The sequence below is a fragment of the Ylistrum balloti genome, unplaced genomic scaffold (genome assembly GCF_031769215.1).
Source record: "Ylistrum balloti isolate Yb309-2 unplaced genomic scaffold, AGI_CSIRO_Ybal_v1 Utg370678, whole genome shotgun sequence".
In the NCBI taxonomy this organism is placed as follows: Eukaryota; Metazoa; Mollusca; class Bivalvia; order Pectinida; family Pectinidae; genus Ylistrum; species Ylistrum balloti.
The window spans coordinates 1-16,634 of NW_026782409.1; the positions used below are offsets into that span (position 1 = coordinate 1).

At 36.6% G+C, this 16,634-nt stretch overlaps 1 protein-coding gene across 1 annotated transcript; it reads left to right on the plus strand.

Annotated features, from left to right (window-relative positions):
• Positions 1-6,366: 6,366 nt before the first annotated feature.
• LOC132557475 (bifunctional 3'-5' exonuclease/ATP-dependent helicase WRN-like) lies at positions 6,367-16,622 on the plus strand. The gene is given in 6 exon segments (XM_060221964.1): positions 6,367-6,560; positions 7,531-7,536; positions 11,210-11,338; positions 15,292-15,498; positions 15,885-16,462; positions 16,465-16,622. Coding segments are annotated over 6 exon segments (1,272 nt in total).
• Positions 16,623-16,634: the final 12 nt, after the last annotated feature.

Here is a 16,634-nt window from a genome sequence, read left to right on the forward strand (position 1 = left end):
ACACAAATAAAATTGTCAAAGTGTTAATGCGATATATCTAATCACCTGCAAAAAATGTAACATTCAATATGTAGGGCAAACATCAAATACCATCAACACTAGAATCAGAAACCATTTGTATGACATTTACCGCCAAGATATAAACAAGCCAGTCGCGGAACACTTCAACTCCAGCGGCCACAATAGCGATGACGTCACAATCACCGGAATCACGTCGGGGATCAGTGACATCAACATACGTTTGAGAACCGAAGAAAGCTGGATCTATACCCTGCAAACACAACGTCCGTGGGGCCTCAACATCGTAACTTAAGATATGGAGAAGAAAAGGAAGATAGAGAGAACACCAGTATGGAAACCCAGAATACCGTGTATATTATGCGGGAAATCTTATTCATGTATAGGAAACCTAAGAAGACACGTAAATAACGTACACGGAAACAAATCTACATGGTACAGGTGCAAAATCTGCAAAACGGCCTTTGGCCGTAAGGACAATTATGATAAACACTTAGCCAAAATGCACCCATACTATAAAATTGAACCTGAAATCTTTGAAGACAAAACCAGAAATGACTCCAGAAAAGCTGCGCAGACCATTCGAAAGTCTGACTAAGACCCAACTAGCAGCCGCTAAATTCCAGGTAAAACCTGCCTCAGGGATAACTACCGCTGGACCCGCCAGCAAATTCAGACCAGTGATGGAAGAGGCAGTAGAATTGCTTAAAGAAGACCTTTACCTCAGCGACACCACAGATTCAAACAGTTCTATATCAGAAAAAATCAACTACAGGGATCTAGCCTATGTATCAGAATCTAATCATACTATTTGTCTTGATGAAAGACCAGAAGAAATCTAAAGGAAGGTGACAGAAATAACAATAACGAACACTGTTAGAAATCTTTAAATTCATTTATTCAAAAGTTATACTTACTATTCTATATATGAACTGTGCTAAACTTACAGATATGCAAGATAACGGTTAATTGTCCATTACGTCACAGATAAAAGTTTTCCTCCCTGAAGGTACTTCAGGGATAAAATTTGTATAATATTTGTCCTGAAGAAGCCTCTGCGACAGAGGCGAAACTAGTCGACGAATAAAGTCAACACTCTTATTGGTAACGCGCGAGTATGTTGTGATTAATACCCTCTTCGTACATACTTCTTAGTTTTTGTTTAATCGCCCTGCATACCCTCTGGTATCCATACTCACAGCGAAGTACCCACCTAATACCCACTTACTCATACCTGACGTTGGCTCCTTCTCTTTGAAGTTACATAAGGATAGTACAACATAGAGGGGTAACATATTCATACAATTGGACCTTTCTGCAACCTGACATACAGTGTAACGGTTGTTGCTTATGTTATACAAAAGACCAGCAACAACCGTTCTGAAGTACAAATGTTGAGTATTAACACAAGTTACAACAATGATAACATGTATGGCCTGAGTATCGAGCTTAACAAGTTACTCCTTCCACGGCCACACCAGGACTGACTCTATTTGCTGTGATATTACAGTTTATCCTAAAGTAATTATAATCTAATTCTGATAGGGAAAGTGTCTTCTACTGATCTACAATTAAACCGTTAACAGTTAATGTCTCAGTGGTGGAGAGCATGTCCAGCCAATGTTTCACGGCATGATTCTGACACTAAGGTGACCGCAATTAAACTATCTGTCTGACAAGTCAGCCGGTCACATTAAGATTTAACACAAATTATGTTCTACACTTGAGTGACAAATTTCACTATTAACAGAACCTCAATCCCTTATAGGTTACTTTATTTTGTTTGTGCAGCTGTTGTGGCAGGCAGAACATTTGCGATGCCCGATGGATTTACACGGATGCTAGTGATCTTGGTATTTGCGGGTGTTTGGGCACAAATTGGTTCAGTCATGGTTTCTCCCCGGATCATCTAAACTACCATATTACAGTTGGGGAATTACTTCCCATCGTCATTCCTGTTGAAATTTGGAATATATTTCTGCAGAATACTCGTATACAGTTTTTTTGTGACAATATGTCTGTTGTGCATATTATAAATAAGCATACTCCAAAGTACCCTGTTGTTATGAAACTAATGCGTAGGTTTATGGTTAGTGTTTTGAAATATAACATCTTATTTCAAGCAGTACATGTGCCAGGGTTACAGAATGTAGTGGCAAATTAGCTTTCTCACTTGCAGATGCCAGCGTTTTTCCGGGGATCTCCACACATGCGCAAGGAAGGGACATTCATCCTACCACATCTCGTGAACATCTAGAGGACACAGATTTTGCTAAACAGTGATTTATCAGCATCTTCAGCTTCCTTCAGGTTTTGTTCAACAACATTTCCGAAAAGAACAAACGGTGCTACCACCCAATTTACAACACCTGTCAATGTTTATATCACATCGCTATCGCACCAGGTTGGCCTCTGCAGCGGTCACTACATATGTTACCACCTTAGGTTATATTTTCAAGCTCGACAATTTTGAGGATATTATGCAACATTTTGTAATAAAGAAACTATTACAAGGGTATCACAAACTGAAACATTCAGTGGATACCAGACTGCCAATTACGCCAGATGTCCTTTACAAATTGGTGGATTCACTCAATGCGGTTGCATCCTCCCACTTTCACAGTCTTGTTCAAGTCTATGTTTCTGTTAGCCTTCCATGCTTCTTACGGGTGGCAAAAATTACATCTACTGGGACTCCTACTCGTCATACTTTGCAACAGGGACATGTCGAGATAATTCATAGCCAGTAAGTTAAATCATTGAAAATTGTCTTTCTTATTTTAAACACCACCAAGGTCAGTCGGGTACACATGTGGTACCTGCTAACTTGCAACAGCCACAATATTGTCCAGTATTAGCTATCCAAGATTACTTGCACAATTAAAAGCATGAAAGGGGAGATCAATCTCTTTTCATTCATGGATGGATCTGCCATCTCTAGAAATATTTTCACTTACGGTAAATTTCCGTGTTTAGTGCGCACTTTTTCAAGCTAGAACCGTCGTGTCAAAAAGGGGTGTGCATTATACGCAGGAACATGCCATCCTTGGGGTTATCATTTCAGAGTTCTGCATCCGCTATATTTGATTACCTCCCTTCACAAGTTTTATGTAAAAGTCGGTCATATATGATAGTTTGGAGATAAAAAAAAAAAATAAAATAAAATTTGAACTGTTTAATCATCGGCCATACACGCTAACATTACGGTTGATCTTTTTTTCTGTTTCCCATCGTTCAAATAGTCACGGTCTTACTATTTGTTGGGGCTATAGTAATGGCTGAATTTCTGCCTCATTTTGATGATGTATCTCTGGAATTCAGTTCTGAAGTTTTTGGGCGATTGTCGTTCTGTTCATCAATCGGACAGCCCATCCAACCGATGCCTAAAGTTGGTGACCCCATGACCTCTCTTGATCTGCATGGCCCGCAGGCAAAGTTCTGTTGTACTGGAAGCGATGACAGCATCTCTGGGTGTTTCGTTGTCGCACCTATGTCAGTCCTTCTGGTCAGTGGGTGGGACTTAAGATGGTCTTTTTTTTTCTTCTGTGCCTTGATATTTCGCTCTTGAATGTCGAAGTGGCAACTGGCGGCACAAAACTCAAGTCTCTTGGTGTAGTCAATGGCGTCCAGTTTTTCTTTCGCTGTAAACGATGTTCGCCGTTTCCCCATGTCGAAGTCGGTGTAAACACAATAAACACTAAGTACCTTCAGATACCGCAATGGGTTCAGATATGAGGACAAGGTAGGATTGAAACTTTTCAGACAGTTAAAACAACATCGTTTCCTGAGCAATAGCACACGTTAAGCCCAAGCCGGGTGTCATCAATCTCCTCATACTCAACGTGTTTGTTACCTGTTAAGAACTGTTAATTATCCAATAAGCCAAGCCTTCCATGCTTGTCAAGTCAGGCACCTGTGTGAATTTGTTTACATAAGGTAATTAAATATGTTAGGGTCATGATGATTGTGGTTTCCTTATTATCAATGGATCAAACCACATTTGAAACAGTTAATCAATTATTCTTTCTGTAGAAAATTTTTTTTTTTTTTTAATTTGAATCTGACCCCAAGAAAGTACCTGCACACTATACAGTACCTCAAACTATCTCTCAAGTGGACAGGTCTAAATTTACATATTAAAAATCACATAGTTTTAGAATTGGAGCATCCACCACAGCTGCTATACAGGGTATTCCTGAGAGTGACATCCAAACAATGGGTAGATGGAAATCTGGTGCATTTAAAAAGTATATCCGAATCCCTATGGTGTCTCTTTAAGGGTGTAACACAATGACTTAAACACAGTGTTTACTTGGGTTGACCGAAACGTTTATTTCATCGTATAGTGGTTTTCCATAGTTAGTACTTCGCGTTAATATCCATTACAAAAGATAGTTCCTAATCAATATACAGCATCATGTCGTGGCACCAAAACTAAACACCTGTGTAAGGCAGACAAAAACTAAACACCTGCCCGTCCATATCAAAGAGTTCCATACAAATGTTCATGGGTACATAATTTAGTACATAATTTTGAGTGTAGTAAAAGAGGATGTTGTGGAATATGGCTAGCAATTTATTCCAACATTAATATAATTGCTTGGCTATATGATGGCGTAATTTGATCCCCATCTTTGTACTCCTAGGTATATTTTTTAGGATATCTCTGATTGGATAACATTAAGTACAGTTGATTAGTGTACTGTTAATGAACAGGAAATTGTAATTGTCATATTTTCTGTCGTCATTTGTTATTTTTAATAAATGAAATATTTCAATTTCAATCAGTCTGGTGTTGTGTATTTAGAATAAGTATAACCCAGGTTACAAACAAGAGCACATCCTTTGTTCTGTGCAGCGCTAAATTCCATATAGAATTTGTCCTCTTTTCAGCACAAGAAGAAAAAAATCTGCTCTGCATCCTCGGAGCTGGAACAATCGCGTCCGTCGCCCTTGACACAGAAGTCTTGTGAATGATTCTTTCATTGCCCTCAACTCCAGTAGCATTTCGTCCTTACGCCTCGCTAATGCTTCAGCGCTGAGTTTAAACTCATTTTCAAGGGCATCTCTTTCAGCAGCGGCTCTTTCTACCATTTTACGGGCGTGATCAATTGTTACAGAACCAAAACCTCTATCCGGCTCTAGGTGACCCCCGGAGGCCATCGGCTCAAGAGTTATCAATCCCCTATCCATCAAAGAATCCCAAAAGGTACCTGATGTAACCGAAATGGCTACAAATCTTCGACCGTTAATTCGTTGGCACACTCAGTTCGTTTTCGAATATTGGCATTTACTCTGTTAGGACCTATGCCCTCTATTCTAGTAAAATCATCATACGTCGCCGAATTAATGTTATTAACAAATAAATTTAATAAATTAGTATTAATGTAATTAACTACCATCTCAACGGTATCAAGTATAGAATGGAGCGTAAATACAGGGCGAAGCGTGCAAGCACGGAAAACTATCACAGAGTCGCTATTCAAAGGTAGAGATTTGTTAACAAAAGCAATAGCCGCGGGTTATAACAATAGCGACCGGTTGTACACCGAGTCTCTATCAATAAAAACAGGTAAATGAACGGATACCAAAAGGAGTGGGGGGGCACGTTTTCAATGCAACTTATCCCCGTCGCCCATGTGTTTCGTAGGTATAACTGAACACGAACTGGCGGTGTAATGCACAAACTGTTGGACACCAACTTCGGGGCGAGTTGACATACAAGCAACTGTCAACTCGCCCCCAAGAAGTTAGTCGTTTGCAGAGCATTATAAACAATTACCACAGCTCTACTGTATTCAGCCCCTAGTCTTCAAAAGTTGTACAAAAGTACAAGTCTATGACACATCTTACTGAAAACTTAAGAATTGGATACAGTAGTGCTAAATAACGAATTTCACTGCATAAAACAGCTGTTTCGTCCTTATAGCTCTAGTGTATTCAACTCTAAAATTTAAACAGTGGTTAGTTAAAATTTGAAATTGTTGGAAATATTAATTCAAAAGATAACAACCTGACCTCCCATAACAATACAGTTGTGAAGTATAAAGATTGTTCCCAACTTTGTTTCATTTAATGCTTTAAAAATTCATTAACAACTCGGAACTCCTCGGGTGTGCTTCACAACACCTCGGATGTAATAGGTGTAAGGATATGTAGTGAATTCAAACATTTTATGAGCCGGAAAATATACAAGTACTAAACTCTTGAATTGCAGTCTTCCACAATTAGTGGATAAAATGTGAATCACGGTATGAATTGATGCCAATTTACGACGTAAAATTAGCTGACCATATTCTGTAATTCGAAGATTTTTACAGTTGGTTTTGTTAAGTTGACAGTTTCAACATGGCGACACCCGCAAATTTTGATATGGATTTAGAATACGCCAAATTAAGATTAGGGATTACGTTTGATCTGAAAGAAAAGCAAGTGCTTACATTAAGATCTTTGTATGAGGGTAAAGATACCCTGGCAGTATTGCCGACTGGATAGGGAAAGAGCGTGATTTTCCAGTTACTTCCATTTTTACTGCAAAAAAAGTTGGCTGCGGTATGGCAAGCCGTTTTGACATTTAATCCTATTTCCTCTTAAGGGGATAGTTTTTTCACTTAAGTGAAATTCTTTTTCACTTAAGTGAAAAACAATTGCACTTAAGGGGAAATGAAACATAATGCAAATTATTAATACAACTTAAGGGGGAGAAAATCACTTAAGGGATTCTTTTTTTCACTTAAGTGAAATAAATCATAATGCATAATAATGTTTATTTCCCTTAAGTTTAAAAGAATTTCACTTAAGTGAAAAAGTGTAATGTGCTGACATAATGCTAAATTACATTCACTCAAGGGATATTTTTTCCACTTAAGGTAAATAAAACAGTCAGTATGCTATCCACCCCCATTTCAAAATGGGAAGAGCCACTTCCTTGTACCTCGTTTTCATACCGGAAATGTTTTCCACATCAGAATTTCAATCACAAAATGTTAATGATTTGATGAGCAACTCAAAGCATAGCATCCCGGTGCAAACCCCTCTTTTTATATAAAGGCCTCTCACCTTGACCTTTGCCTTCAGACCATATCAATCAATAGGCACAATCCTCTGATCATCAATGAGATGTGTACCAACTTTAATGAAGATATTAAACGGTTTGGGTTGGCTTCTATTGCATTAACTAGATAATCATATATGTAAGCATAGTAACCTTGATCTTTTGACCTTGACATTTGACATGTGACCTTGAATATCAGTAGACACCATCCCCTTTTCACAAAAGGATATGTGTACCAAGTTGGATGAATATATACCAAAAGGTATGGTCGGTCTCTATCATGTTCACAAAGCTTATCTTATATGGACCCAATGTGGCCCCGACCTTTGACCTTGAACTAATGACCATGAAAATCAAAAGAAACTGTCCTTTCTTCATTTGTGACGTGCACCAAGTTTGATGAAGATAATTACCATAAGGTTTGGTCTCTATTGTGTTTACAAGACGTGTGTCATGAGGCATGGATTCATAGAACCTCAGGGGTGTTGCTATATCTCCTTCACAAGGCGTTGTGCAGGGATAATAAACAGATACATCATATATTGTACTTTACCTGAATCAAGATCTGATTGTTGCAACACTTGTGGAGAGTTTTCCAGGGATGGTAATGGTGGTACTCGAGGTGGGCTATCAATGTCAAGTCTAAGAGGGGAATTTGCTTGTGACACTAGTGATGAAGATCCTGATGTCTGAAGATAAATTTGAAATTTGCCTAATAAATTCATAGCTAATGGGATATTTTTCTGAGTTTGAAAACTTATGTATGTGCTGTACCTCTTAATTATCAACTCTTTCTATTGAAACTATTGTAAGCATCTAAATACCTTTCTAATGATCAGTTTAGACATGCAAAAATACAGAAGTGTGCACTTATGACATTTAATTGGTTTGTAATTTCCTTGCTTCGGTAGGCAAATTATGTGTTGAATTTAACATCTGTTCAAAATTTCACTGTGTTTTGTTAATAAAATAAAAACCTCTTCTGACAAAATCAGGGTAACACAAAAAATTGTAAATCAATGTGTGTAATAATTACATTACCATCATAATGGCAGCTGCATTTTCTCTAATTGTTGCTCGTGCCCTTATGCTTGCTGCTCGTCTTCGTCGAAATGAGATCTGTGATGCGGAATAAACTCACAATTAAAGGCTACCACATCATGAAATAAGTCTTAGTCTTGAATTTTTGAGGCACTAAATATGCTTGTGTTGTAAGTATGATTTTCCAATATGCTGTATTGTTTTTTAAGTTTACAAACTGTGTTGTGTATTATATTAATTCTCTTTTCAGATAACTAGCGTAAGTTGTTGGTTGTAAACTTGTCTGATATTACTGACACCAATTTGGTGATAATTTATGCTGATTTTTTTTCTTTTCCACTTAAAAAAAGTGAAGGAACCTTAACTTCCTTGAAGGTGTATACTAAACTTACAACAGGGGTGTCTGTTTCTTCAAAAGAAGAGTCATGAGCTGTATTATTCTGTAAAAAAAATGTAGAAAGTAAGCAAATGAATGCAATCTTATTATGTCAAGCCTGTCAGATTATAAATGCATGTTTCAAGGTCACAGCGGTCAAATATGTTAAAATCGTTAAACAATTTCTCCTCAATAACCAAAAGGCCAAGAGTGCTGATATTGAGCCTGTAGCATGCTGGGATGAAGGGCTACCAAGTTTTTTCCAACTAAATGACCTTGACCTACTTTCAAGGTCACAGGGGTAAAATATGTTAAAATCTTTAAATGATTTCTTCTCAATAACCAAAATGCCTAGAGTGCTGATATTGGGTCTGTAGCATGCTGGGATGAAGGGCTACCAAGTTTGTTCAATATGAATGACCTTGACCTACTTTCAAGGCACTTAGACCCAACATTTATACAAATTTGTAAATCTTCAGTTTACTTGATTCTGATTTCTTCTCAATAACCAAAATGCCTAGAGTGCTGATATTGGGTCTGTAGCATGCTGGGATCTTAGACCCAACATTTATACAAATTTGTAAATCTTCAGTTTACTTGATTCTGTCTTGATATTGCAAAAAAAAATAAATAAATACCTGTGCGTGGGTAAAATCATTGACGTCAACAACATCTGGCTCGCTGACTAGTTCTGATACAGTTGCTAGTGTGGATATTGCTGTCGTAGTTGTGGGCACAGATGGTGATGGAGCTACAGTCGATGTTGTTGGTACAGATGGTGATGGAGACACAGTCGATGTTGTTGGAACAGATGGTGATGGAAACACAGTCGATGTTGTTGGTACAGATGGTGATGGAGACACAGTCGATGTTGTTGGTATAGATGGTGATGGAGACACAGTCGATATTGTTGGTACAGATGGTGATGGGGCCACAGTCGATGTTGAGTGGATCGTTGAATGAGGTCTTACCTGAAAATTATAGTCAAACATAATACTTTAGTTTTACCTTCAACATGTCGACAGAATACAAAACAAAGCGGTTTTTAATGTTATTCATACGTATAAAATATTCTTTATCATAATGCTCTATGAGGTATTTCCTTATGACCATGTGACTCTTGTTTGGTTGGGTTTGATGCCAGAATCATTTTAAGGCAGGCGTTCCTGCAGTGCTGCTAAAGAACATGAACCCAACACCACATAACAGTCCTGTTTCTCAGCTTCCTAAGAAACACAAACTGACCGCCATGATCATCCATATTGCTGACATATCAAATAAAGCATCACTATGGTAATGTTTCATCATTACTGCATCAAATTTCTTATCAATCTATATTTAGAGTTGAATGATTTGTAAAAATATAAAGAAATAGAGGAAGATTGTGACACAAGCTGAAATGTGGCCAAATGAAGCCTTTCTAACAAATGGTCGAAATATAAACAAATGAATCAAAACTGATGTAAGACACATATGTTTTCCTTCACAAAATACTAAACATAACTTGAAGTAAGTCAAGAAATAATCAACCAATAAAAGTGAACATTCCAAAATCGGCTACTTTCGCTGTTACATGTAAAGCACTTACCACCACATCTTCAACATTTTCTCTCAATGCTCTTTCTTCCTCAAGAAGTAGCGGAGTCTCCTACAAACAAAACGAACAAAATTACAGCACATTAATTTAATAAGTTATTATGCATCAAGCAACTATCATTGTTTAAAATAGGCATCCATTTTCATGTCTCTGTTTTTGAAAATATGCAAATTTTTCAAGCTTACAATAAGGTTAACTATAAGCCAAGAAAAATGTGCATATAATCATAGGACATTTTGAGTATTAATTATCATTTGGTGTCTTATGATATTTATAATATGGCTGTATCACATAGTAAACAGGCCAGTCACAATGTCATGATAATCTCGATTAATTAATTTGAAGGAATATTGATCTATAATGTTAACCTGATTTTGGTTGAGATTTCTTTATTTATTCATCTTTTATTTTTATTTACTTTTTTTTTGGTTCATACCCTTAATTGTAATGCGGTAGAATACAATAACCTTACATTGATATATTTCCAATTCAATTTTTTTAATGTGAATTAAGTCTCAAAAAACTACACTTACCATTCTCAAATCTCGATGTGGGATAATATATAACTTTCCCTGCTTCAAAATCGTCTTGATGTCTAGAACACTGTTCCCTTCAATCTTCCGCAACTTCTTTCCCTGATCACAGCGGGCATATGAAAATCGGGATCTCGCCCTTTCCACAGCCTCAATAGCATTCTGAACGACGTTTGCAGCATCCATTTCGGAAATATCTCACCTTGATACATGTCAACAGGTTTTATGGTGGCCGCCATATTGTTAGCACTAACGACGCAATCGACCAGAGAAAGCGAATCTGATTGGTCAGATAGAAAATACCAAATGATTGGTTAATAAAATGGATTAGTCCAAAACTGTTGAAGAAGGTAGGTGTTCATACATCCCACTGCTTGTTTAAATTCACTTAAGTGAAAACGATTTTAACTTAAGTGAAATAATAAACCTCTTAAGACTTATAAAAATTATTTCACTTAAGTGAAATAGTTTTACACTTAAGTGAAATAAATCATAATGCGAAAAGATGTTTAATTACCTTAAGACAAAAATAATTTCACTTCTTCATCTTAAGAGGAAATAGGATTAAATGTTAAAACGGCTTGCCATACTGCGGTCACACCAATGATAGTTTTGATCGTAACCCAACTTAATTCAATTATGCAAGACCAAGTTCAGCATTTGGCCGAGAATGGAATTCCTTCATGTTTCCTCAATATTGAAGGGGCTGGGGCTGTTCGGTAGGCAATTTTTCATCACTGAATGTGCATGTGAATTTAGCTGTTTGCCAGTTTAATGAACTTTTTTTTAAAAAAAAAGAATGTCGGGCCTGTTAAAATGCATATTCATGCATTCGATCGTTCTCTTTTCTCTGCTCTCTTTGATATCTCAGAGTCAGACGCATAATTTGAAGACAAAACTCAAATTCCAGATTTTATTGTTCTCTCTGACACGCATTGCGTGTAACAAGATGTGATTGTACAAAGTAGACCTGACACATGGCTGACAGAGTAATTGGATATACAATGTACATATATTTATACATACATCATCTCGTGATAATTTACTTGGATACTTTCTATAACACTCGGGGATGAACTTACTTCTAAGCTGAACTATCTGTACATTATTAAATTTGTAAAGATAGTGATATTCGTCACCCATTTCATTAAGACAAAAAGTACAAACTCGATCTTCACGTGGAATACCTCTCCAGCGTCCTGTTTCAATAGGATATTTCATATTCGGAGTTCGAAATTTACTTAATATGATTCTGGTTTTTTTTCAGTTAATTCACACTGTAGTAGGCGGGCTCAGGAGATGAGAGTTTGCCACACAAATGACTTCGCGTTGTGTATTTTTTAAGTGTACAAATGTACAAGGCCAACAGTCAACTCCCAGGCACACCTTCCAGTTCTTTTCTCCTGATTAGTCGAAGTGTTAGGAAAGACCCACAACAACGCCAAGATTCAAGTTCCACTATTTAATTGTCAATGGAATATCAGCGAATAGTGCCGGAGCAATAACAAAGTATAAACAAAAATAAACAATTTAACATAAGTAAAAATCAGTCAACCAAGGTGTAAAAAGCCAGCAGAAAATTTAACAAAAATGTAAATTAGCAACAAAAAATAAACTAAGCAGCAAAACAACAAAACCTGACAACGTGAAATAAACTGGGGTACACTGGTCTGCCTATGAGACGGGCTAAAAACCAACCCCCTCCCGTAGAAACCTACATAATAGCTACTAACTATAAGCTACATGGTCAGAATTTGACACTACACCAATGGAGAGCAAATAAACCCTTTCACTCTGATTTCAGAGCGGTCTACATAATTCAACTGTATACTAGTCTAATACCACGTGAATTCCAGCCCTCACTCCGGTTTCAGAGCATGCCCGCAGCTTACTGACTAAGGTGACAGCCTAACGACATTACTATAAACAGTGAAGGTATTCCTCTGTTTTCAGAGTGTCAACTGTCTAAGAAGGCTTAATTACATTTAACTATCACTTCGGTTTCGAAGCGTAAAGGCCTAAGTCTAATTCCCCAGTGCTCTGGTTTCAAAGCATCAGTAATACTGTGGCAAACCCACTGAACTCACCTAACTCCGGCCAGAAAAAGGTCCCGGCACTGCACGTGTATCGCCGTTTTATACCCTTTGACCCTAGTGGAAAAACATCCGGTGGATGTAGAAACTAATAACAGACTCTCAGCGACTGGCTCCGCCGCTGAAGCCCTGACCAATCACATTACGTGATACTAATGACTACGGCCCATCTCACAAGATGGCCGACATAACAACCCGAAGCGGACAGAAGTCAATCCAGACATAATATCCCTCTGTAATCCCTAGGCTGAACCCCCCAGAGTACTACTAACATCGCGACTAAGGGTACGTACACCTAGTAAGAGCCAAAAACTCCACTACCGGGTCACTCAACCGAACGCTACACAGCCTTTACTCAACAAGACTCACAAGGCAGAAATCGACCTTTCCACAACACAAATATTTTTCAAAAAAAAATTCACTTTTAAAAATCTTATAAAATTGTCCACGAGAAGAATTCTCCAAATCACTGAACCATTTTGGTACATATTGATCTTGTAGACATTTTCTAATGCTTGATTTTAGCCAACTCTTATCTGCTGAACAAGTTTCTTGAACATTCCATATAAATCCCATTCCAGTATTTTTAAATATAGATTTTACAAACTTTTACCACTTAAACTTACTATTTTCCCTTTCATCTAACTTATATAGCAATCTATATATTATTCAATAATTTATTTCCCCCAGTGACTAACTTTTATACCAAAACATAATTATCCTAACTTTGACTTCTATTTCAAGCGGATACCTTCCAAGCTCTCCATATACCATAAATGCTGCAGTACTACTTCTTAATTTTAGTATCCTTTTTAAGAAACAAATGTGAATTTTCTCAATAATATCAAGACTTTCAAAACCCCATACTTCCACTGCGTACAACAAGATTGGGGTAGCTAATGTATCAAAAAGTTTTAACAGTAAATCTAATGGGAGAGAAGTATTTCTTATTCTTCAAAGTAAAGCAAAAAGTGCTTTTTGTGCTTGCTCTGTTAGCTTCATTTTGGCTTTAGTAAAGTTACCATTAAATTCAGGGTAAAACTCAAATACGAATAAGAGTCAGTTATTTCTAATGCAGTATTGTTTAAGGTAAATCTTGGCAAATTTTTACTTTTTCTTTTAAAGCAGACTGTAGACCTACCTCACTTGTCTCCGACATGATAACTGTATCATCTGCATAAAGTAGAATAACATTTTTCAGGTACATGCTAATATTAGATTCACATAACTTGTTAATTTCCCCAAGACACTCAACTTAATTGTACTCAAAAAAATCCTACATGTGTGTGTGTATATAACTGTACAGGTAATTTAATCATTATTAAAAAAAATTGATGGTTTACTAACTGTTACATACTTTAATATTTCAGGTTTATATTATGAAACTCAGCTACAACCTTTCTCATCTTGTGCAAATATAAAAATGATGCATATATATATATATATATACATACAGATATAAATAATACAGGTATGTATTTATCCAGAATGTAACATGTACTTTAAAAACGTTTAAGGCAATTGCACACATTAACAGGTCTTATTGTTTTAGAGATTGCTGTAGTTTTTTTGACATACTCTAGATCTCTTGAAAGAATTTAATACAAGCCAAAAATGTTTTGGGTCAAATCATGATGAAATGGGCATATGAAGTACACATGGTAGAATATTTGTATTTCAACTTAATAGCTGTACATTACAATGGCATATACGGGTAATATAACATTTTACAAAATATACAATAAAAGAGCAAAGTGAGCAGGGGCTCGCATAGATATACCCCCACCACCCCTCAACCCCAACACTGAGCTATAGGAATTACCCGGTAAGTGATTCTAGTGTTATTCCTAACAATGACCTTTAACCAAGACTGATGACCTCCCAAATATAATCAGGTGTAGAACTTCACTGATTGAAGTTATGGGGTGAATGTGAACCATATCAAACCAGGGGTTCATGAGATCTTTTACACAAGCTGTTTTTCCCAAAAGTAGTCAATGGTGACCTTTGAACCTCATTCTTCATCGATGACAACCAAAATCTAAGCAGGGGTAGAACTTTATACTGTGATACTATGGTGTAAATATGAGGCAAATCTGACAAGAGGTGTTGAAGATATCCTGTACACAAGGTCCGGACACACTGATGGACGGACAGACAGACACACCGACAAAGGGATTACTATATACCCCTTACCTAGATGGGGGTATAATAAATAATGTTTTACACTTGCAAAGATTACAACTGACTTTTAGCTGAAGGCTATAATGTTGATCAGTTTACTCATTGCAGCTTACAACTTTATTTCTTTAAATTCTAACACAAAATTCTGTAGTTAAAATGCTGCATTTGAATTTTTTAAAAAATACATGTACATGCACATCTCCATTGCAAATTGATCTTAGTTTGTGTTAAATAGGCTCTATAATAAAGTCACTCAACACTTGTACAATGACATGTTAATCTTTGGAAGTACCGGAATGTCCTGTATGTTACATATATTACACAGTATAGATTTTTGAACCAGTATTATATGTCCAATGTAAAGCTATGTTCTGTAATTTTTTCATTGGATACAGAGTGAGTGAAGAAAGCAAGGAAGATAATGAAGTGCTCGTCTCAAGTGTTCCATTACAAGATATTAAACAGGGAAAGTACTGTCTAGTGTATGCCCACCCTGAGGCACTAGTAGAAAACAGAAAAATTGGGGAAATATTACGAAGCAACATTTACAAGGACAGAGTATGCTGTACTGTTATTGATGAAGTACACATGATATCTGAATGGTATATATATTTTTTTTCTATCTATCTATATGTTATATGGCATACCATAATGATAGTATAATTCTGTATATACTTGTTCAAACATAACAGGTAGCAGAAAATAATGCTGCAATATAACAACTAGGAACTAGGCTATCTTGTTAAGTATTGCGCATAAAGTAACATAAAACACAGCTACAAAATTCTAAAGGTAATGTAATGATAAATAAGATGATATAAGATCAAACTTATTCACATTGTTAAATGAATAACCATATACAAAGCATTAAGCCAGAGAAAATAGAACATTTTACATGCCTTTTGTATAATGCAGCTAATAATTTTACTACTCATAATTTCAGTAAAACAATTAAATGTAACAAGAGTTATATCTTTCCTTTTCACCAGGGTAAAGATTTTGGGAATTCCTTCCATAAACTTGGGCGACTAACTTGTATCTATCCAGATGTACCCCATTTAGCACTGACTACAACAGCAACAAAAATGGACATACAGAATTTGTGCAGCATTCTTGAATTTAGGAATCCAACATTGGTAGTCCAAAATCCAGATAGGCCCAATATATATTTTAAAGTTAGGGAAAGATTACCCAATATTAAAAGATATGAAAAGTATGACCGAATTCTGAAAGACCTTTGTTCTGAGTTGAAGGATAAGATGTCAGACTTTCCTGTAACAATAGTCTACTGTGATAAGTTGGAGTCAATTGGTTACAGCTACATGTATGCTGATCAAGAATTTGGTTGTAAGGCATATATACCAGCAAGCAGTCAAGTCCCAGAGAACAGGGTCTTTGCCCAGTATCACAAAAGTTACAGTGAAAAAATGAAACAAATCATCGTATCTGAACTAACAAAATTAAATCCAAATATAAGACTTGTCTTTGCAAGCGTTGCACTTGGAATGGGATGGAATGCTTCTGCAGTGTCAAGAATTATCCATTTCCGTCCTCCAACAACACTTGAAAATATTTACAAGAAGTTGGCAGGGTTGGTCGTTATGGGCAAAATGCAACAGCAATTCTGTATTATAATAACAGTGACATAGCTAGTAATCACAAAGGATTTTATCCTACTGTCAAGGGGTTTGTTAAAAATACAGAAACATGTTTGCGAAACATTTAATGGACTACTTTG